Below are 23,240 nucleotides of genomic sequence, written 5' to 3'. Positions count from 1 at the left end.
TGATGATTCATAGCTATTTGTTCATGATACGAAATTACGTTGTGCAAGTCTTACGATAAAGTTATGTTCTGATTTACAGCGAGAAATCGACCTTTTATCTTCCGTTTTTTTTTTTTTCTAACAAATTTAGGATAAACGTTAACGCGTTCATTTCCACATCGAAAGGGCATACAAATTTTCGAATTGTATAAAACTTTTACTCCGCTAACTCGAATATTCACACGATAGATTAACACGACAAAAGCCTGCTATCATTTTACATGCTTACGCGTGTAAGTAATTAAAACAGTGGACGAGATCAAAGCTATTTTCTGTATCCTATGTTTCGTATGTATGATTCGTGTTAAAAATTAATATTAGCATTTATTAGAACGGTATTAAACTATATCTATGTATGTATCTAATATATCTATATCTATGTAATTTGGATTCGCAATTGTTTTATTTAGATTCTTTCATAGCAGACTTGATGCATTCGGGCATTAGACTGGCATAGATTAGAACGTGATAATGTAAGATAACTGTTCCGAAGCTTGAAAGTCAAGAGAATAGAAAAGCAAGGAATAACGTATAAGTGGTCCATACAACTGTTGCAAGTTACAAGTTCGTTTCTCACAAGACTGTATTACAATGATCATGAAAATATTTTTGAAAAGGTTATTTTGCGAATTATTATTTACTTTTTGTCGCCGTGTCCTCTTTCGTAGCGAATAAAAAGAAAGTTACATTAGACAAGAGTTAATTTCGTCGACTATAATATTAGTAAAATTAAAAGAAAAGAACAGATCAAACATAATCTGTTAAATGATTAATTCGTAAAATATTGAGAAGTCAATTCTATTTTTAACCTGTATTATAAATTATAATCAAAATCGACCGTATCTGGAGTTCGAAGTTTCAAAAAGATTTCTCCGTTTCAATTTTGCTGACAGGCGAGGTTCTTTATCGGTGAAGGCATTCGGAAAAACACGACCGTTCCAGTTTGAAAGAACAAACAACGTTTCGAATGTGAACAAATACGGGTTGCAGAAGACACGTCTTTACTTTCCCGTGATTAACGTTCGGCAACAAGAAAAGGTGCATCGCGATACTGCACGTAGAATTTATCATATGGGTTTATCTACCGCAATTGCATTTCATTTTCCATCACAATTTCAACGCATTCGTGGGAGGCATCGCATCGATCGATCGATCGAATTCGCGAAACAAGCGATATACATCGCATCCTCCGGCTTTCTATCTTATCTCTTATCTCTTATCCTTGTACGTCTAATTAAAATATTTTGAAGATTTAATCACAAACATCACGTTTTAAGATTCTATATGATTTCAAGTTCTGAAGAAATCTAATCTGACTCTAATCTGTGGGTCAAAGATGTTTAAAGGCAGTAGGGTTATCAAATGTTCAGCTATTTTAGCGAATTTTGAAGCTGGTTGCCCAATATTTCTTTTTTTGCGTTATTAAAAATTTCTTTATATGGAAACGTGATGGCTATGCTGCAAGTTATTTAGCTATTGGTAGAAGAGAATCGCAATGAAAGGTTGGGAAACACTGATATAAACAGTACGAAAAAGTGTTGGTAACGTTTCACTTTCCCGCGGGCTATGTTAGTATTTTTATCTACATGCAGAGGAAATAACATTCCGCAATGATGTCTCTTGTTATTCGCTACTCTCTATTTCACCGTTGGCGACGTAGGTTTCCGGCGGATATACAAGGCCATTGTTTTTGTCGGATCACTGTCCAAACGTGTCCCGAAGAAATAAACTACACCCGTCGCTCAATTTGCGTGGAGTATCCGTTCCACGTGGATTCGTTTTACGCGAATGAGATTCGCGTAAATAAAGTCTGTCGGTACAAAATAAAAAAAATATGTACACATATGATGACTAGCACAAAGTAATGTACTTTTATCCTTATCTCATATCAGCATTGACGCTGACTAACCGCGTAAATTAACATCGTGGATAAAAAATACCATGTAAATTGAAGGACCAGTGTATTTAAGTTTAGGTATATACCTACATACATATTATGTATTTTATTTCACATATAAGGTACTGCATCGTTCTTTTCGAATTCATTATACGAATTTATTTCAAATTATCTTTTGATATTTACTGCCCAAATGAATGAGGTGTACGTCGTGAAGGGTGCCAAAAGAATACTCGACGTTTATTAATGTTACTAGCGTGTGTTGCCCAAGTCTAATTCGGACTGTTGTCTCGCACTCTCTATCACGAGCTTTCTTCGTTTCCCTTTTTTATAGGGTGTCGAGGTCCTCAGAAAATGTTTTCTTCGGGTGTAGGGAAACAGCTTTCTTTTTCTTGCCGATGGCCCTTGTGCTCTTCCCGAAGTCTCAAGGTTTATTCTTTTATGACGTCCTGGCCATGGACGTCGTTTCGCTGGTCATGTGGTGCGTTTCAACCCTGGAATTTCTTTACGGCCTTGCGTCGCTACATGAATTTTAGAAATGTGTGTACATATTTGATTGCTACATAGTAAATATTTATTTTCATGCCGAGGAAGTAGGATTAGAAGAAGAAAATGTTTTTGTTTGTACAGGTTATAACTTATAGGATCTCATAGAAGAAACTTGTAGAAATTCATTGAATTCATTGAAAATTCGTTGAGAATTCATTGAAAAGAGTGTGTATTTACATTCCATTCTATCGATTCGAAAGTAAAGAACTTTCAAAGTAAATAATATAGCGAAATTGAGAATTCTAACTAATTCGTCGTTATCGTAATGAAAATATTACATACAGCTATAATTAATTACTATTTTCAGTAAATTATACTGGTTCGCACTTCACGTTAAGTTATAAGAAATATAGCGAATAAATATATACATGTTCTTAAAGGCTTTATCATATAAAAGAAACGTTCAGAAATGAATAACCGCTCCCTCCATCAATTAATTATCGATGTTACATAACTTTGTCTTTGCCAAAATAAAATGAAAGAGGAAGTTACTCAAACGTTAAATTCAAAGTTTCAAATAAAAATAACAGTTACAAGTTCTCGAAAGTACTAAAAGTCTGTCTAACTGAAATTTATTCGTTTTTATTAATTTTCTGGTTCATAACTATAGAAGTTGCCGATTTAGAAATGACCCGATTAACGGCTCACATCATTTTAACATCCTAATAATTTAACATCTTACATCGTAATTTCGTTTATAAGAGGTCAAATCGATAGAAAAAGATACATTTTTTCTTGGCAAAATTTCCCGATGATTCGTAAAATCGTAGTGTCCCGCGTACCGTTAAACCTATGCTAACCGGGACGAATTCGATCGGGCATCACTCGTCCCTGAAGCTGTCTTGCAAAGCTCAACAACGAGCGATCATATGCTCGGTAACGGTACAAAGTGCAACGCGCATGGTGCATTTACGATAACAGAGTGCGGCCGCGAAGTAGTGCCTTCATAGATGCCTATCCAAGTAGAGATAGAGCCGAGACTTTGTGACCTGGAACGGAACGACCGTCCCGTCTACCTATATGTACCTACATACTCTTTTCTATGTATACGTATAAGCATCTGTATTTCCGAAGCTATGTACGCATTCGAACTGTATGTAATACGGTACCGATCAGAATAGGGACCAAGTACAGTGTTTAGCAAAATCGCGCTTTTACCGAGAGGACGCTTATTATAATACCAGACACGAGTTTCTCGTTCAAATATTAGTACAGAGTAACTTTGCTCGAGGTTAACACAATTATTACCAATTTTCATACGAGCCACTTAGAAGTGGCTAGCTTCATTTTTTACAAATCGCTGAATTTTACTTCCAGGACTTTTCTATCAATTCGTAATTTTACAATTTTATGCGAAATAGGCCAATCGGCTGATTTAAAATCTACAAAATTTTCTCGGTCACCGTCGTTCGCCTCATTATCAAACTTGTTCTTACGCAGGAGAATTTATTAACATTGATAACTCGTAGCTTCTGACTTGTAAAATTCCACTAACGATAGCAGCTAAATTATGTAAGAGCTGTAACGATATTAGTGAAGCGACAAGTGACTAGCTCTGAGTTAAAGACTGTCGTGCGCAGAGCTTCTGCGATTTTATTCGTCGAATTTATATTGTCTTTTCTTCGGTTACGCGTATTCGACGATAAAGTTTCCGTTAGTTTCCCACACTTGAAAAATGCATGGCTGCAAAAGCGTTAATATGAAACGACCTTAGGATGTCGAGGAATACTCGGCCGGATGCAATGCAAGCGTAGTATGTATCCAGTGCACGGTAGATGATATTACCAGAAGAAGAAAAATTGTTCAAGGAAGGCGTCCATGGTGAACGTCCACCGTCTCGGTTACTCAAATGTAATTAGAGTTGTACAAATTTAAATGCTACCGTAACATCCTGACGTATTCTACACGTTATGATTGCTTGCCTGTCTCTCGCTACTTGCTTGACATACCTAATCACGATCACGATTAACGTTCGCTTCTTTTTAGTTTCTTTACGCATGAAAATATATATTACGTAACTTACATAGAACATTTTTTGTCGTACCTAGCTACGCAGGACAAAGACTTCCGTGTTTGAAACCCACTTCATACGCGTGCCGACGTATAATGAGTCTGGTATGCGTTTAGGGTGGAGCGACTGGGATATAGCGTACAACGCGAGCGCATGGCGTTTCGATTTTTATCAGTCACTCGCGTGAACCTGTCACATCAACTATTTACCAGTACTAGTATTATGACATCATAGTTAGACACATAGTTTGTAAACCACGCGAAAAGCAATGCCCTTATATAGTCAATGTTCGTACGTAATGGCGCTTAAGCCGAGGCCCATAGTTTTATGAGTTTAAAAACATCCATCTTTTTTATTGGCTATATTGAAATATAATGAACGAAAATAATATATAGAAAACAATAGAAACGTAACCTTTTTGAAATACGGTGTTTGGAGATGGTCGACATAAACCAGGCGTGTCGTTTAATTTATTAAACAATTTTTCTATCGAATTTTGATACGCTAATAATATAATATCGAGACAAGACCTAATATAACATCGAAAAATTATTCTATTTCCTGATATTGTGTTTCAGTCTTTAATGAGAACACTCTGTTGCAAGTGATCGCTTGGACCGTACTAGTTAAACTATACTACTCGTTGTCCATATATTTGCGTATATCCTTGCGCACGCCTGCGTACGTGGCGATGTGAATCGTTAAATATTTGTCGTAAAATTCCCGGAAGAGTGGCACAAGTTGTAAATTACCCGTCGATGCACATCCTTACTTCCTTCTTTTTACAAGATATAAACGCAAAGCACGCGTCTGAAAATACGCACCCCATTCACTACCTGTCGCTCGAAAGTATCTTTTAGCGTGCTTATCCCATTCTTTCATTCTACGTGCTACTATAGGAATGCAAATTCCTCCCGTAAGCTTCTTTATATCGTACCATGGAATCGTACGCCAAATTTAACTTCCTTGCCTGCAAGAGTTTTAAACTAGCCAGTGTTTGAATATTCAGCATTAAATGATAAAACACACGGGCATTGAACCTTTGTAAATATGTTTGTAGAACAACGACGAATACATAAATTGCTAACAGTCTGGCAGATCTTCCGACAGTTTCGACTTTGTTGTATTTTAAAAGCAAGTGAAACATTTTTGTCTTGATACAGATAGTTGTGTCATTTCTCTCTGACGAATTTAAATACATACAGACTTTGTCCTTCAGTGGAAATACGGTAAAGTACCTAGAGTAGGTGATTATAGATAGACATAACTGCATAGCTTACATTTACCTTCCGGTGTATATTCGTTTCGCACACATCTCTACTTCCTGCGTGTGTATCGGTTAAGTATGTAAGCACGTATCTTTTAACAGGAAAGTAGTACTAGTGTAACATCCGCGGCAATGTGTAACTCTCATTCGTACTTTGACAAGCCAGTGTATGCTTCGAGTCTCTCACGCCTGCTGCGCCCTTCTTTAGAACACCTTCACGCGTCTATTACCATTTCTCTTGGGAACGCAATTCGAGAACCTCGTGAGTTTCGAATAGTTCGTACAACTTTATTGCGTTTATTATTCGTATCGCCTGTTTAACCCAGAGTTTCCTATTTGATTGTTAACGATTCAAATGATTGGATATTAACAAATAAAATATATTTATTTGTATATATTATTATGTAAGACGGACGAAGACATAGAGTTCTATGTAGATAGATATTTCGTGTCTTCACAATGGGTACCACGAAGCGGGAGCACAACTCGGTCGAACGAATCGAGCGTCCTCGATTTCAGTTTCCCGTAGATGCTTTAACGATGATCATTATCGTGAGAATAAAACTGTATTACGAGACAATTGATATGGTCAAGGAAATTCTAACTTTTTACATTTCGTTCCGAATCGCCCTCTGAAATCCACGTGTTTGCAATTGCGTTTTGATTGATTTAGAACGTCTCATACCTTCGGTATCTTTGTATAATCTTACAATAATGCAAGTTCAAATTAAACATAGCACTTGACATCTTTCGTTTCACTATTTCGAATTTATTCCATACTCTCGACGTATATCGACGACTGATTTGATATTCTCGTTTCATCATCGAATAAAGAAGAGAAAGAAAATCAATGGACGCTGTTAGCGAAATATTCAACCATTACTGCTTCATTGAAAATGGAAAATGTACACAAAAAGCAATTACTCTTGAATTTAAAGAGAGAGACAAATTAATACGGAACTATGATGCCTACGTAATTGGATGAGAGTTTAATGAGATTAGAAACGTGGGACTCGATTCGGTAAAGAAAATATAGGTAATCCGTGCGATGCGTGTGTTCAACTAGCATTTCTATAGTATCTCTGGTCACGACAACGCACAGGTTAATAAAAATTAGTCGTGTTTTCGTTGGAAACATAATGTCCACGGGGACAATATAATATATTATAAGTATTACTACCATACAAGACGATTGTAACATACAGACATCCAAGTCGAAATGTTACAAGTAGGTATTTAGGAATCGATTCTACGTGACACTGCAAACGAAAACGAAGTTACGTGAAGCGTTTCTCAACTATCATCGTTACACATGACCTAAATGCACTGTTTAACGCTCGTTTAGCACATTCATTGTTGGTAATTATCGCGACACGCAAGTGGAAACTAGTTAACCGGCGAAGAAAAAAAATTTGTCGAGTACCCTATTGCCTTAGAAGCGTTTGCCATAGATACTACAAAATACTTTCGAGGATTAGAACTCTTTAGAATATCGAGTCGGTAATACGAATTTGTAGGAGCACTGTACGTTTGAGCGGATAGATTCGAGCGATGAGAGTTCATCTAATTGGGCATGAACTTAAAGCTTTCTTCAAACTTTTTTCCGATTGAAGTAATTATACGTTGCTGTTCGATCGATCGATACCTTGTCAACAAATTTACTAAATAAATAAGTCCATACTATTTCCATAACTCGGTGAAACTATTTAGAATATGTTTCTCATGCATTCAGTTTCGATCCGTAACGCGATGCATGTCTATCAATTGGAACTGCAAGTTTCGATTTGGAAAGTAACGGTCCATGGGTCAGATGATCGATCTTGCCGATGCATAATTTCGATTTGCTTCACGTTCGTTGCAGACCCTGATTTTCCCCAGAATCGATGGTCAATTATTCGTGACTCCGTTTAGTTCGTGGTTTCAAGTGAAACGAAATCAATCTATTCGGAACGATCGTTCCGCTCGTATCTGGATTTTTTCATACGCAATCGTCTCGTTGCCTTTACCAGTTTCCTAGTCTCGTTTCCGATATGTAGGATCGACGAATTGATTGTCGTTCACGAGTGAACAGTCTGCAAAAATGCGCTTGACACACTGCCTCGGATTCGTACGCGCGTGTTCGCTTTTGAATTCACCGTCCTTTCGGACATTCAACCTGTTAACAAATATCCGACTACTGGCTGTAAAATAATATTATTCGTATTACGGAATTGTAATATTACATTGGAAATTTACTTGCATGTATAGCGCTACCAAGGTTCAGCTTAATATAAAACCAAACTTTGGCTGGAAACTTTTAACAACCGCTATAAACGCATATGTATAAATATCGTTTTACGTAATGTAAGGTGGACGATGTTGTTGTTTCCTCCAGTTGTATTTATTGATTAAAATGTTCATGGTTTTGTGAAAGTAACTGTGTTAGAAGTTGAACCGTACGCCGGCATGTAGAAAATGCGTTTGGCATACTGACTCGGTTTTACGCGCCATCGCACCTACGATCAACTGCCAGGAAATATCCTTCGAGTTTCCTTCCGACACTGTCCACCGTAATAAGCGTAAATTTACTTGCTCTCGAAGCGATAAGATTTACACAATAGGTCGTTAATGCAGAATAAACAATGGACATACTCGATTAGCATCTTCGAAAACTTTCGGATACTATCGAGCAAACGAGCGCCACAACATTCTTCGAGTAGAACCGATTCTTTCTTGAATGCCAGAATTGAAGGACTCTCCTACAAATATCTTTATTCGTCGTATAACGTATAACAAATGTTTTATTTATTTATTTATTTATTTACATTTTACAATTTGTCCAGTAGGACATTTGGTAAAATATTATAGCTTAGTGGTATAATAATATAACATGTGGATGGCTACCCCCAGTGGGATACCATCTTCGAGTTTGATTGATTTACTATAACAAATGCGTGGAGTTAATTATTGAAGTTTTTGAAGTTATCTTTTATATGGAACAAATTAATGTTACGTGCATTCTGTATACTTATTTACATTTTTCATTTAATAGTAAATTTGTTAACGTACTTATTCGACATAACACGGTGGAACGTATTACGTAATTTACTTGTAAATGAACGACGATTATCATTAAGGATCGGTAAAAATCTTTTCAAAAAACAATCGCATCGAGTGTTATCTTTGAGAAGTTTGATAGATTCCCACGGTCGGCGGAATAACAAGCACTCGCAATAAATCTTTCGCGAACGAATATATGTCGAAATCGGCCAAACGAAAGCCTTTCTCCTTTCCTGATGTTCGGAGCTAATCGTTTCATCGCGTGCGATATAATGTGAAATTTTTCTTTAACACGATGCATCGTAATAACGCGTTGGAATCTGCGTGTTACGTTTGGAAATTGAACTGGAAATTCATGCAACAATATAGCGCCATGAACTGTTTCCTTTGGATAATTAGAAAAACCTGTTAGAACATACTTTAAAATATTTTTAATAATCACGATTAGAATATATGCTAATAAACATAATATTTGAATAATTTTCACGAATTGAATAATTACAGTTTGGTCATTCATTGACATTTCGTATAGTATTGACATAAATCTCTACAGCTTTTGACTGAATGTCATCAACGTTTAAAAATTAATGAAGAAAAAGTGGATTATGTCAAAATGTAGCGTCGATATCGGATTATACGTTTCGCAACGATTTTACATAACATGTAAAAGACCTTTCACCTTAAGTGAAGTAAAAAGTTACAACTATCAGTTATGTGAAATGTTTGCGCGTATGTTGCACATTAATTAGTTTCTCAATCTATATCGACAGATACAAGCGACACTATTCTTGAAAATACACATCACAGTTCGCATATGTACATACCATGTGCATTTTGTTAGATTTCCGAATTTTCAATAAGTGCGTAAATATTCGCAGTCCGGTAATAACAATTCTCACCTTAACGCGTAGAGCCATTCAAAACTTCTACCGTATCCTTCCCCAGCCTAGTTGCTTTAAAAACTGGAACAGAGTATACGCCATGTCATATAGTGTAAATATGCGTGTGAAGGATGTAACAATTCCTACGCTTGTAACCATTCCAACCGTGGTAACTGATTTATTCATAATTCTCGTTTAGAACGAAACCCATAGTTCTCACAGGATGGCAGAGTCTCTGTTAATTATACCAGTTATATTAGTTCTCTTTTTATTGTACGTATATCGTAATACTCGTAGAGAGGAGAACTTCCGGAAGAGCGTTGATTCCCAAAGAGACGACAGGATAAAAAGCGAGCGATCAACTGGCAAAAAGACGAAGCAAAAAGTACGACTGTTCCGACTAGCCGTTTCTCGCGTTTATCGCGTTCTCTTTAGTACAAGGCAACTTTTCCCTAATTAGAATACGAGGAAAGTTGGAATGATCTGCTTCAGCTTGTCGGGACCTTTCTTGACTAGAATGCGGGAAAGTTAAGGTCGTGCTTCTCTTCTGCTTTTAATAACGTCGAATATTAATCGTAACAGGTACTGTACTATATACTATCTAATCCGATTTCTGTAATTGAGAGATCAGCATACAGTTATTTTTCTCTGCAAAAATGCCTTTGATACTTCAAGGCAACTAGGCGTGTAATCCGCTCTAATTGAAAGACGCGTCCATTCACCCACGACACGTGTATTCTCCGAGGTTATTCAGTGTCATTCAACACAATTCGAAATTCGTTCTCGCTCATTTCCTTGTTTTTACAAATGTTACAAATTTTTAATTTTTTATACTTTTTACTCATCAGTCTCGAGTGTCAATGGTTGATCGCGATGAAATTTTTAGAGATGGTAGTTTACGAAAAAGATATTTGACCCACATCTTTTCTACCAGCAATCATTCGCGTCTAGAAATGGTGAATGTTCCAATAAGGTGAATCGTTTTCTTTGACGTGCTTTTAATCGCGTAGTTTCCTATGAAAATAAGCTATCCGAAACCGGTATTATTAACGAAACAAATCGACAATGAAAAGACCGGGTAAGTGATAGTCGTTGCGACTGCTATGACTTTCGAAAATTACACCCGACTCAGGTCATCGTTGAAAGGATCAATGGCAATCGCTTGAGATCGATTAACATAAATTTCTCTCTCGACACTCGACAGGAAGTAAATTACTGTTGCTCTCTAATGGATTTATTTCTTCATCTCTTATATTCCCAATACCTTTGTTTATGGATTGTTTCGTGAATACCTTTGTTCATTTTGGTTTCTCTATTCCGAACATGTTGTGTCTACGTAGAAATTCAACGTTATACGTCGATCGCAGCCGAAGAATTTTCGTGGTCGACTATTCATTCTTCTTGTCTGAAATCCAAGTAGCAGAGAAGGGCTGGAAAGTGTTGCGGTTAAAAAGCAACCGATAAATAAACTCTCGCCGATTGAGTTTCCTCTGTTTGCAATGATCACCGAGAGTTCTCCGACTCTCTTGTAACTTCCGTTTTCTTCAATGATATTGTCTCTATACTGCGGTATTCGTTTTAAAATTAGCACATTTTTCTAATAACAACATTTATCTTATACAAGATTTTTTTCTAAAATCGGAGAAAACAGAAGTTTTCAGTTTTCGCAAAGTCTTTGTCCGATTGAAGACATTCAGTCGTCATTTTGGAACAGGCCGTGCACGACATAACGTTACTTAAAGGGTCAAAAACACAGGGAGTTCCAAATATTTCAACCTGTTTCGGAAAATATGAAAAAATTTGAATGGGATATTTTAACCAAAGAAAGTAGATCAATGATTATAATGTGACACTGTAACAAAGTCTGGGCGAACACTGCCAAAGATTAAGTATTCCGCCGTTTCCAAAAGTCGAGTGGGTGTATCGTCCAGATACTTCGGAACAATCTTCTATCAAATAACGCTAGTGATGCAATAAATTGCTGTGACGGAAGTGAACGCGGCACTCTCTTGACTTCTGAACAAGAGCCGTGAGTCATGCAGCTTTCTGTGTGGGTAGCGTTGCTAACCGACTACTTGTATATTTAACAAAATGAAAAAATAGGTAAATAAAAATAAAGGGAAAAAGAATCAAATTCTTAAGTCCTATTACATGTCGTATTTAAGACGATCCTATCGCAATCGGCGATGGATAGCGGCGAAAGCGGAAGAACTTTTGAAATGTAAATGGTTACACTTGATTTTTCTGTCATATTCAAAGAACTTACGCAACAATAGTTGAGTGATAGTTCGATAAAACAAAGGAGGTTGACGCTTCTCACGTAGAAAATAGTTTAATTATTTTTGATAACGGCGGTCTCTGTTTATTTTCAAATATGCTAGTTTCGTTGATCTTAATTTTTTCCTTTGATCGATAAGGTTGGATGTAGCACAGATAAGTTCTTAGACATCAGTAGCATTATCGGTACAATTTCAAAGTGAATTTCTCCGTGCTTTATCACTTTATTACATTTTCAAAGTTACTGTATATATTTACACCATATATTTCTCTTTTAAAGAACAGTAAAATGTTTCTCACAACGTGCAAGAATCAAAAGCAAGAATATAGAGAATAATGTTCGCATTTCACTGACCAGATATTTACTGGAAGAAAAATCACGTCACACGTCTGAGTTATCGTTTCTGTCATGAAAGTGTTATTGAAATCTTTACTGTCAGATAAATACATACAATTGATCGCACTTGACTCTGCTATTCCCCTATACTAAGTAAGTAAATTAACTTGCATTCTTTTCATCGCTACGAGCGATGGTTTTCATCGTAAGAATTTATTAGGAAGCGTAGTCTCTAGTAAAGTAGGCAAAGCAAATGTGAATGTCTTGACCTGTCTGCGCGAGAGAAGACAAAAGGCAATAACGCAGATTAAAACCAGGCCGAACGAACATAGAAAGGCCCAGTTATTATCGACTCTGATAATAATATTTACCCTAAAGTGTGTAGGTGTTGAGCAAATTGATCGTGCATCAAACATAACGTATACGTTATCGATATGTTTTCAACTACCGTTTACAAGTGTAACAGACAAAACGGCACGTTTAAACGCGTATCTAATTATCACGTCAACCCTTTCCGTACATCGTCGTTTATACTTTCACTCGGTACAATTGTTATAGCAGATAGCCACTTGCTTGTTTACGTCGATTTGCGACGAGATTGAAACTGTTTCCTTTTGAAGAAGGATTATTCAAACTGACCATTTCAATTTCATTCCGAATATAAATCCGCAATTATCCTAAGTACGTTCGAGATTATGAATCACGGATTAATTTATATGGATACCAAACTTTTAAGGAAATTACCATTATATCGATCGCCTACACGGTATAATGCATTATTCGTTGCGTCAAGTGGTAATTAAAAATCCATAAGAAATAGAGAGCAAGTAGATAGACGGAAGGGTAAGGTATAGTACAATGCAATACAAAGTTATTCATATTGAATAATATATCAACGACAGAGAAGTGATATATTGACGTTCGTTAAGTATTATCGTTCTTTACGTAACGAAATCAGGAAATGAATTTTATTATCTTCCTAAATTTCTACGGGAACGCTAGATATTTTCTATTGTTACATACGTTATATAAGCACTTATATTTGAAAAATTATTTTTATTTCTATGGTATTACTTAGCCAATTTAAATTGTCAATGTTGATTAACTTGTATTAGATAATAGTCCTTTAGCTTTAAAAACTAAGCTTTATGTTAAAAATATAAAACTAGGTGTTATGTTAAAAATATATTAAAAGAGTGAAAGCTTTGACTTTTATTACGACTACTTTTCGGATTATCTTAAAACTACACAGCTGCTCAAATTCCACGTTCACGTTATTTTGATACTATCATATGTTGTAATAAAATCGATTACTTTTTATAGTAAGGAAACAAATGTTGCATTATTCACTGTGTTAGTTACAATCGGTCAAACTCTTTCTTCCGCATTGTACTTCCTTATGAGTATTGCGTAAGTTCAAAATGTATTGCTTCTTCAGTTAAATTCAATCATACCTTAATTTCTGTTTAATTTGCGTTATCTAGCTTCGAAAACGTCTATAAGAAAGATAATTAGAGTTTTATACTATAGTAATTAAAACGAATGAAAGTTAAGAAAAACTTACATTTGTGCTTTGACGCTTCGTTGCATTTGCAATTTTCTATCTCGAATCGAACAGGCACGACCTACATCAAGCGTATAACTCGCGTTACACAGAATGTCCCGTGTAATTGGGCCAAACTATAGTTTTAAAGCGTTAGAACCTACACAAGAAAATATATTAGACAAAAAATGTTTAACGAATGAAATTTAAAAGATTTTATTTCATCCTTGATATTATTCAAATATTATTTCAAAATTCTCAAAAATGAGTGGTAGCTGAGGGTACAACGTTGAAGAAGATTCGCTTTCAGTTTCCATTTCAGTCATTACGATTACTTTCCTTTCAAACAGACGATTAATCTCCCAACCGAAATAATTTGTTCTTCACGAATGAACGATCACATCGCCAGAGGATTTAGGTGCGAACGTACTTGAACGAAACAATAAGGAACGACCACGAAGAACCACGAACAATGTATACTTTCCAGAGAGTAGCCTCGAGCTGAATCGTGATGTATCGAGACAAAAGGTGGACCATAACGCCGAAGTACTTTTCATTTTGTAATTAATACTTGGATCGTGAGACTTGATTCGTCTGGAGTCGAACGACACAGGGGAAAACAGGCAGCTCCTAAGACGTTAACGATAGTCTAATGTCTTTCACCACTTTTCTCTTAATGGTAACTCAGTAGACAGAAATTATGCAGCAATCAAATAAAAATCAAATAAAAATCAAATAAAAATTAATTTTCTATATTCGATACAAGCATTTTAAGTAAATTTCGTCATAAACTGTATTAGTCTCACTGTGAAACTTTCAGTTTACATCTATCTGAGCGTCATTCCATTTAGTTTGTCAATTTGATTTGTAACGAAGAATCCGCGACAGGTGTACAGAGTTCTTAATACATACATAATTATAAAAGTTAGGAAATTATTTATGATAATAAATAATGGTACTGAATAAAAAAATAGGAAGTTTTTGTTTCATTCAGAATTTGAAACACTGTAAAATTTTCTACATAGATTGATATATAATATAATAAAATCGAAGAAAGCTAGATAAGAAAGCTAGGTAAGAAAGCTAGGTAAGAAAGCTAGGTAAGAAAGAACAGATAATAGTACAAGCACCGAATCAAAAATTCTAGAAAGTATTTGCATTCCGTACTCACAGAAGATTATATTGCTGTAGATAACGGTAAGTCGGGATCCTCTCTTCTAGCCCAGCATCTGTTAGACATACCCAATGCAACTGAAGGAAGCGTCGGCCATAGCATGACTAATTCTTTATTGTTACCTCTCGTTGATCTTTCTTAAATGTAGGCTAACTATTGCCGATATTCTCTTATCCTCGACTACGGTTTAGCACGTGTTGATAAAATTAGGGCTAGGATTGGCTCGCACTAAAACTTTGAGCTGCTGGAAGGAACTCTCTGCATTCTAAATCTTGTACCTTCCATTCTTGTATTTGCTTTTATGTAAATAACAACTCACTGAGGATATCTGTATTTTAAAGGTTCATAACGCGTAAGTTTCGGGCTGTTTGGTTTTAGTGGCCTGTAAAGATGTTCATGGATATTCGTCATCGGTACAAAAACCGGACGCACAACGTAATATTTTAGCAATTTAATAGCACAAAATAGAATTCTGATAATAATTTGCGTTTATAAGAATTTGTTTTTAAGTCAATCGTGGAATATTTATTTTGCTAGAAAATATAATAAACGTTGTAAGAGATAATCTACTGTGATGTATTAATGAGATCTGAAAAACAACCTTCTTTTTCGCTTTGACATTTTTGTCTGACTTTTCGTTCGCGTACGAGCTCGACAGTTATTCAGATTATTATTCAAAAAGTCACTTCCCAGACCTTGCACTTCTGTTTTATCGCTTACCTTTGATTTCCTAAGTCATTATTTATGCAATGTTTCTTTACATTACAGGGAACTCGTATGTTCAGCATATTTAGTTATTCGAAGCGAAGATTGAAAATTTTGCTAAAAAGTTCGTACAAAGTCGCTAAGAAAACTAAACTCGGTATAAAAACATTAAAAACTGACATTCCAGAACATTGTTATAATTTTGTATTAATATAGAACACTGGAGCTGTTCGTTTATCTATTCTCTGTATTACAAAAATACTATGTAACATAAATTTTTCACCAAGAAAAAATCTATCCTATTGAAATAAACATGACCCACATGACATGTATATTAAAACGATTCGCACGTATGTAAGCTACGTGCACGAATGCCGAATAACACGATAAATTCGTTTCGTATTCTACTCGCCAGTTCGTACAACATACGTAAATTGTATGTAAACTATCGAAATTCTTCATCCTTGAACCTCTGTATGAACAAAACGGTACTTGCGGCATTTTTCTTTTGGTAATGCCAACTTTCGGTAATAAACTATTTCTACGGAAAACGCAACTTGTCAAAATTAACAAGTAGACGAACAGAAAGAATAACGAAACTGTGTGTATCCAGAAAAATTAAAAGTGTTTGAAGAAACATGTGAATTCGTGCTGAAAACACTTTTACCGCAATAGACATGTGCATCCGTTCTCCTCACTTAAAGAACTCAACTCATTCAATTAGCGTAACCACTAAAGCAAAAACTGTTTGGCATAATTATTTATATTTTCCTTTCTAAAACAATGCAAGTATTTTCCCGTATCGTATTGTTCTAGCGTTTTGGAATACAATATTCCTCGCTGATCTCCTTAAATGTCGATGAAAAACGCAGAGTGCCTAATATAGACTCGATGTTCGTCTTTGGATATTAACATTGAATGTTACTTGTGAAAGTAAAAAAAAAAGTACAGCGTGTAAAGAAGTAGATTTAACTAAATTTTGTAAATGTGCTGATCACTGAAAATCCACAGCATTTGGTAATAAATATTATAAACACATATCTATTAGAAATCTTCGCTTTCTGACGGTACTTACATTGTTTATCGTTCCAAGTGTTCAATTAATTTTTTTCACTCAAATTTTTTTCTCTGATGTCTAACGTCCAACGTAATTTCCACAGATTCATTTTCGATAGATGGGTCCAGCATTATTCCACCGCGTAGAATGTAATTTTCTTCGAAATTATCCATTGTCTTTAATTAAATTCGCATGAAACTTGACAAATAAAATATCCGTTTCTAGTACGGAAGTTTCTTGAGACATCGAAGCCCTAAGGATGTGAAACTAGCCATTCAGTATTTATCGTCAGGACAGTAATTTTCACGTAACGCCGTTCGCTAGGTGCATGAACAAGCTTCTTCCTAAATTATCATCCACATTTGTGTGTCCACGTGTGTACGTACCTGCACGTACACATAAGAAACACGCTTTCGAAGGTGTAATTACATCGTCGTAAACCATTAGAAAATAGAATGTTTTTGCATTTGCTACATCCCTACATGGTTACATTGTCAGTAGATCGATCGCTCGAAGATACGAATTCCTATTATACCTATATAATTAGATACAGTTAAATACCTCTAATAGGATTTTTTTCATAATTCGTAATTAAAACGATACGCTGATAGACTTTAATAAATAGTTGCTCACGTTTGTGGTGAGTCAAGATCTCTTATCGAATTCGATTGTTGAAATGCTGAATTGATAATAATTATATTCTTGAATGCTTTGTCTCGTTGCTAGATCGCAGATATATTTATGTGCTTTCACGAATATGATTAAACAAATGAAAATATAACAATCATTTGTATCGTTACAGGTTTTTCTTAATCTTTTATTGTTTTTATATATATCATTAAGTTACGACAGTTGGTATTATTTAGTCATTTCTCACGCTCTTGCGTAATCTTCAAACGTGTAACGCGACATTCCTTTCCAATTCCATCAGCCGCCACGACAAACTAAATCATATAGAACATCTGTCATAGCGGTTCGATTCATTAATTCCGCAGTTCAATCCTGCTGCGTTCTTTGCGTCGATTTGCAGCGAATCGTGTTTTTCTCTCACTAAAAGAGTTTCCTAAGCACGAACAGCATATATATAAAAGAATTTATTATCGGTATGCTTTTCTTTTCAAATCATTTTCAGCACTGCAACAACACCTCAACCAGTCTTTTACTATGTCAATAAGGTTCGAGGATGTTAATGTTATTGCAGCAAGCTTAGGCGCGAAACGCTAATGCGCGGTTTTATGAAAGTACCAGAAGCGTAGTGTTGTAAAGCCGCGTTTTATCGATTCGAATTAATGCGCATAAATTTGCACATAGTTTGAAAGCGAGTTACAGCGTGTTCATGTTTCTCTTGACTTGTCCCCTTTCGGATTAATGATTTCCAATCGAGTGCAGATAGCGATGGAATAGATATTCCATAAAGTTTCAAACAGCTCGATATTCGAATATTCGGACCGAGTAACGATTTTTCAGTCGGAAATGATTCTCAAAACGTCCAGTAATTTGTAAAACTCGACTCTTTTATTAATCAACAATATTTCGTTAACTATTAACTCGTAACGATTAAACCTGTATAATAAAAACAGTCGAAGAACTCGTGGCCTGTGGCTTTTAAAATGTTATCGACAGTAACAGTTCAATTTTGCGAGAATTTATCGACGAATATCGATACGGTATCAATTCCAACGTCAACAAACAACTTTGTATTATACCAATCAAAGCAGTGATTGGTTGATTTTCAACGAAACAGCGTGTCAGAAACCAAATGAGATATCCCGCGGATTATCTCGTTAGATACAGCGCGCTAATAAAGCCTGCAACTTATTACACGTATCTCTATCGGCGTTCGCTCGGCTTCCGGATATTAATTGACTGCAATTAAGATAAGTATCATTTTCGCCATTATGCTTACGACTCGAAGGATTGTCGCGTGTCCATCGAAACGACGAAACAGGCTCTTCTGCTTTCTGCTGACTTTCATTATTTGCTTTCGACCGAGCTTTCTTCGCACATATCGTATACGTGCATGTAAGTTGCTTACATATACCGCTTGTCACGAATTATTTAGGTTTTTGACGGGTTACATTAGATAAGATCGTGCATTATTACGCATTGTTTTTATAATTTCTGGCTCGTGAGAAGAAGAGATTTCTCGGAGAATAGGTACAACGCTCTCGCGCCTCGTTTATGAATGAAGCGTTAGATTACCTTCTTTTCCTTTTTCCTTCTTTGATTTCACGCCGAAGCTGATATCAAAGTAATCGAAATAATTTATTCCGTTAACCACGGAAGACCAGTTCGGACTGCTCGTTCTTGGACGTATCTAGTAATTTCACAGCTCGTACAGAGACGAGTAATTGAAATTCGAAACTTCTTATTTTTTGTTAATGATGCCAGAAGAGAAATTAGAATAAAATGCAAATAGAAATCTTCGTTCACCAGGATATTTGCCCCTTCGAATAAAAGAATTTTCTGTTATTGCTTTTTCTTGCCTTCTAAGCAAAGGTGAAGGTATCTTAGATGCTCGTGCTAGAAGAACCGAATACAGGAAGATAATGATGGTAATATATGTATATAGAATGTAGAAAGTGGAAGCAGATACTACATTTAATAAGTCGTTAAACCTGTTGAACCAACTTTTTGTAAGGGACAAGTTTGCAGATAATGATGAATGAAGGTACCGTATAATAATTATTATTTAAATTTCACAAAAATTATACGAGTCCGTATATATCGTGTTTTAAACGTATAACGTCGCATAATTACGATAATTACGTGAATACTATGATGGTTATATGAGAAATTAAATGCGATCATGTGTCTATTTGATCTTGCTTCGATTATTAGAGAAAAGGGTTAAAAATTACTGTCTTACAAAAATGACTATTCACGTTGAAAATTAAATACTTAAATTTTTAATTCGACAGTTATATCTTACAAGGAGTCGTATCTGTTTTACAGATTTATACGTCGAATGAATTTCACGATATCTGTTTTTATCAAACATTCTTCGCGAAAAATTTCGTCCGCGAAGGTCGTGTTGCCGTAAAAAGAATCGCAGAGAGAAAGAGACTGTTTCTCTCGAGTTTTGCTCAAACTGCACGCACCTGCGAACGTACGCGAAAATAAACAACGATATCCAGAACAACGGAGACCTGTGGAATTTACGGTGCGAGCATCTTCGAGAGAAATAGTCCTAGAATGTCGCGTGTGTGCTTTATGCCCAGTTCGGCACAATGATGGGAAAGAAACCCACGTATTTCAACGGGTCGCAGGAGCGGATGATTCGTTTAAGCCAATGGCAAATTTTTTACGCGTCGCTTTATTTGAACAATAAGTGAAAACGGAATAGTTTCGCGGCAACGCGCGATTAGTTTCGTGAAATACGACTGGAATACGTACTTTCGTTTAACCCTTCGATAAGCACCTGCAGGCAAGCTGCGAATACGCTTTTGTTACAGGATAAATCAAAGGTGGTAGCTGTGGGTGCTTATAGGAATAGAAGACTTAAATATTCTAACAGTGTGCAACGTTTTTTCGTATTATCGAAACAAAGGGGAATAAAGCGGAGCGTAACGAAGAACGCGGCGCGCTTAAATTTGAAAAGCGCGCGATAAAATAACAAGGATAGAAGAGGTATGGAAATCGTTGGAGATCGTTGATATACGATTTGACCTGTATCCGCCGACTATTTCCCACACTCGTGCCGGCCACCCGCTAAACCCAAGTGTGAAATTACGTTTTACAGCAAGACATGCCACGTGCTTTGTTGTTGCTTTATAAAACTCGACTCTACACGCGGCATGCTCGCGTACAGGGTGTGGTAGAGCGATAATGATCCAGTCAGCTGACGTACATACTCTACTTAATATCGGTAATATTTTCAAAGCGGTTTCACGCGCCACGCAGTATTCCTCTGTGCTCTGGAAAGGTCGCCGCTCTGTACACGTATAGGTGCACCTGTGCGGTTGCTACGCCTTCTACGAGGCTCTCGGGTCCACGCCAACAATAGCCTCCTTTCTTTTATTTCGGCCGATGAAGAGATTAATAATGTTTCGCGAGGCATTCCCAGGAGAAAGTATTCGGCAGGAGAATCGATTCAGCGGCGGGCTCGAGGTCACCAGGGGTTATTTAAATCGAAATACCACGAGCAAGTGGTTTCCACGACTGCCGGGCAAGAGATTTCGCGTCTTGCGATCAAACGAGATGCGACTCGACGGTCTTCCCGCGATTCATTGTGTAACGCGCCACGTGTTCGATGGTTAATTTTACGCTTTTCCGCCTACAAAAAGTATATTTATTTATCCGTGAGCTTCGTACGGCTAAGGAGCTGCTCTTCTACCGATTCGTTTGCGATCTTCGAATCGTGCTGTACACTCTGATTAAAACGAGAATGCCGTTGATTATCCGACATTTGATACTTCGCTTGTTTTCTTAATCAAATATTTATACGAATTGGTCACGTAAGAATACCTCGGAAAAGATTCAAAGTTCACCGAAAAACAAAAATCTCGACACAACTGGAATTTCCAGTGCGGAGAATTTGCCACTAATTACCGCGCTACCTCGTAACGTAAAAGATATGTTTACATAATTTCGATATTCAATTTTATTTATTCACGCGTTCTCGAAATTGCCCGAATTGCCGAAAATTTCAATTGCGTACTTACGTAGCGTGTTACCGCTGACGATCAGAGTCGAGATGGAGACCTGGCCGACAAACACGCCAGTTATAAACGAAATATCTATGTGCCCAAATAACAATGCCGTGATGGACGTTGATCGTTTGAAATAAAGGTAGCATAAGTGGGACAGTTTGCACGTGTATCAAGAGGTGTATACCCGGTAGAGAAACAGATACGCGTTCACGGAATGGGAAGAAGGGAAAGGAAAAAGAGGTGGCCACGCGGAGTGAGAGTACCCGAGGGAGGCAGTACCCGAGGAAAGATGCTCGCCATCGCCAGAAGGGAATTGCACCAGGTGAAAAAGAACAAGAGAGAGGGAGAAGGGAAGGAAAGAGTTGGCGAGAGGACTGAGTAGAGAGGGGATAGGGGAATAAAGGTGAAGAGAGGGAGGCAAGTTAGCAGTGGATGGGCACTCGACGTTTAGGCTGCACACGTTCCTCGGCTACCTAGCAATTCACAGAAGACCGGCTACCTTCGTTGGAACCGGTTGTGGTCGATAACCCGACTCCTCCGCGTGGAACGTTCGTTCGCGAATCGTATCATCTGGATGGACCAAGTGAAAATCTTGTTCGTTTAGTGCGTGTTGAAGAACAGTTCGTAAGATACGTTGAAAGTGACGTTGAGGAACGTTTAGCGAGTTACTAGTGTTAGGAGAAAAAGTGGAAGTTCGGGTCATCTTTCAGGATTCTGGAGCTTGGAAAGATGAGCAGACATAACGTAGTCTGCGATCCGCAGACGCCGCTAAATTCCTTCGATTGTTGGGATTACTCCGTCGAGCTGTCGTATCTTGAAAATCCGCAAGGTATACCAAAATGGAAAATCATTTTCGTGATGTTAAAGTTCTTGGAACAGTGGCCTCGTGTTGGAGCGTTTGCGCGGCGAATTGACTCTGAATGAGTTTGGGGAAACGAATTTGCGGAAGTGCGGGAATAACGGAAAACTACGTTTTTCTATCTAATGTCAGAACTTTCGAGTCAAACGTGACAGCATGCTCGTTAAACTTGAATTCTAAGATATCCGCTATGCAGTCAATTAAATCGTTTCGTCATTTATGAGCAAGATATCACGTCAATGACAGTGCTAACGATGTGTATACGATATATCTCTTCTTTCAAAGTGATTGCCATTTACCTTGTACTATAAATTATCTATGTTCGCAAACTATATTTTAATTCATCCTTGAAAAAGAAAACTTAGAGATGTGAATTTTTATCGGGTACATAATCCAGTGGTATTATCCAAATTCCGTAAAATGTTTTCAAAATCAAATAATAGCAGAGTAACGTATCTCGGTGTTGTCTTAAAAACTTGATAACAGGTATCAATCGCTTATTTTATTTATCTAGCGCATGCCAAAGTGCGGTATAAACTTCTACGGAATACAGAAGAATTCCATTTGTCTGAACCTGTCCGCCAGGACAAGCAGTTCACATAACTGGAGTTCGTACAATAAGAGTTCGCGAATTTTCCCGCCTATTATTTTTTATACGCATAATAGGAGTTCACAATTTAGATAAGAGAATTCAGCGAACAAAGTTCAATTACTCGGGCATTAATTAAAATTTCGTTTGAATAAATAAAATGCAATGAAATTACCAGTTTTACTGCCATTCTACGGAAGTTCGTATCGTAATTTATGTCCACTGGATGGATGAAATAAATGATTTACACGTCCTTGAGCAAACACGTAGATTATTTTTTCTATCGTCTTCGTATGGGCTTAAACAATTTTTAAACAAGACCAATTCGAATGAAATATTCGTGTCATAAAACCTCGCAACACAT

At 36.7% G+C, this 23,240-nt stretch overlaps 1 protein-coding gene across 5 annotated transcripts in view; it reads left to right on the top strand.

Moving 5' to 3' along the window:
- LOC117237542 (cerebellar degeneration-related protein 2) overlaps positions 1-23,240 on the top strand; it is a 51,663-nt gene that overhangs the window by 21,060 nt on the left and 7,363 nt on the right. Inside the window, exon 1 of one of the 5 annotated variants that reach the window (XM_033501607.1) lies at positions 19,423-19,447. The exons of 3 other annotated variants lie outside the window; for them this stretch is intronic. In XM_033501607.1, coding sequence (XP_033357498.1) covers positions 19,435-19,447 — 13 coding nt within the window. In that variant the 5' untranslated portion in view covers positions 19,423-19,434. Of the gene's footprint in view, positions 1-19,422; positions 19,448-21,987; positions 22,258-23,240 lie in introns of those variants that run through there. One more of the 5 variants, XM_033501603.1, reaches the window with a different exon arrangement.

Source organism: Bombus vosnesenskii, unplaced genomic scaffold, assembly GCF_011952255.1.
Source record: "Bombus vosnesenskii isolate JDL3184/JDL3185 unplaced genomic scaffold, Bvos_JDL3184-5_v1.1 scf7180000013379, whole genome shotgun sequence".
Lineage (NCBI taxonomy): Eukaryota > Metazoa > Arthropoda > Insecta > Hymenoptera > Apidae > Bombus > Bombus vosnesenskii.
Note: the sequence above shows the minus strand (reverse complement) of the source record. Positions and strands in the feature narration are given on the sequence as shown.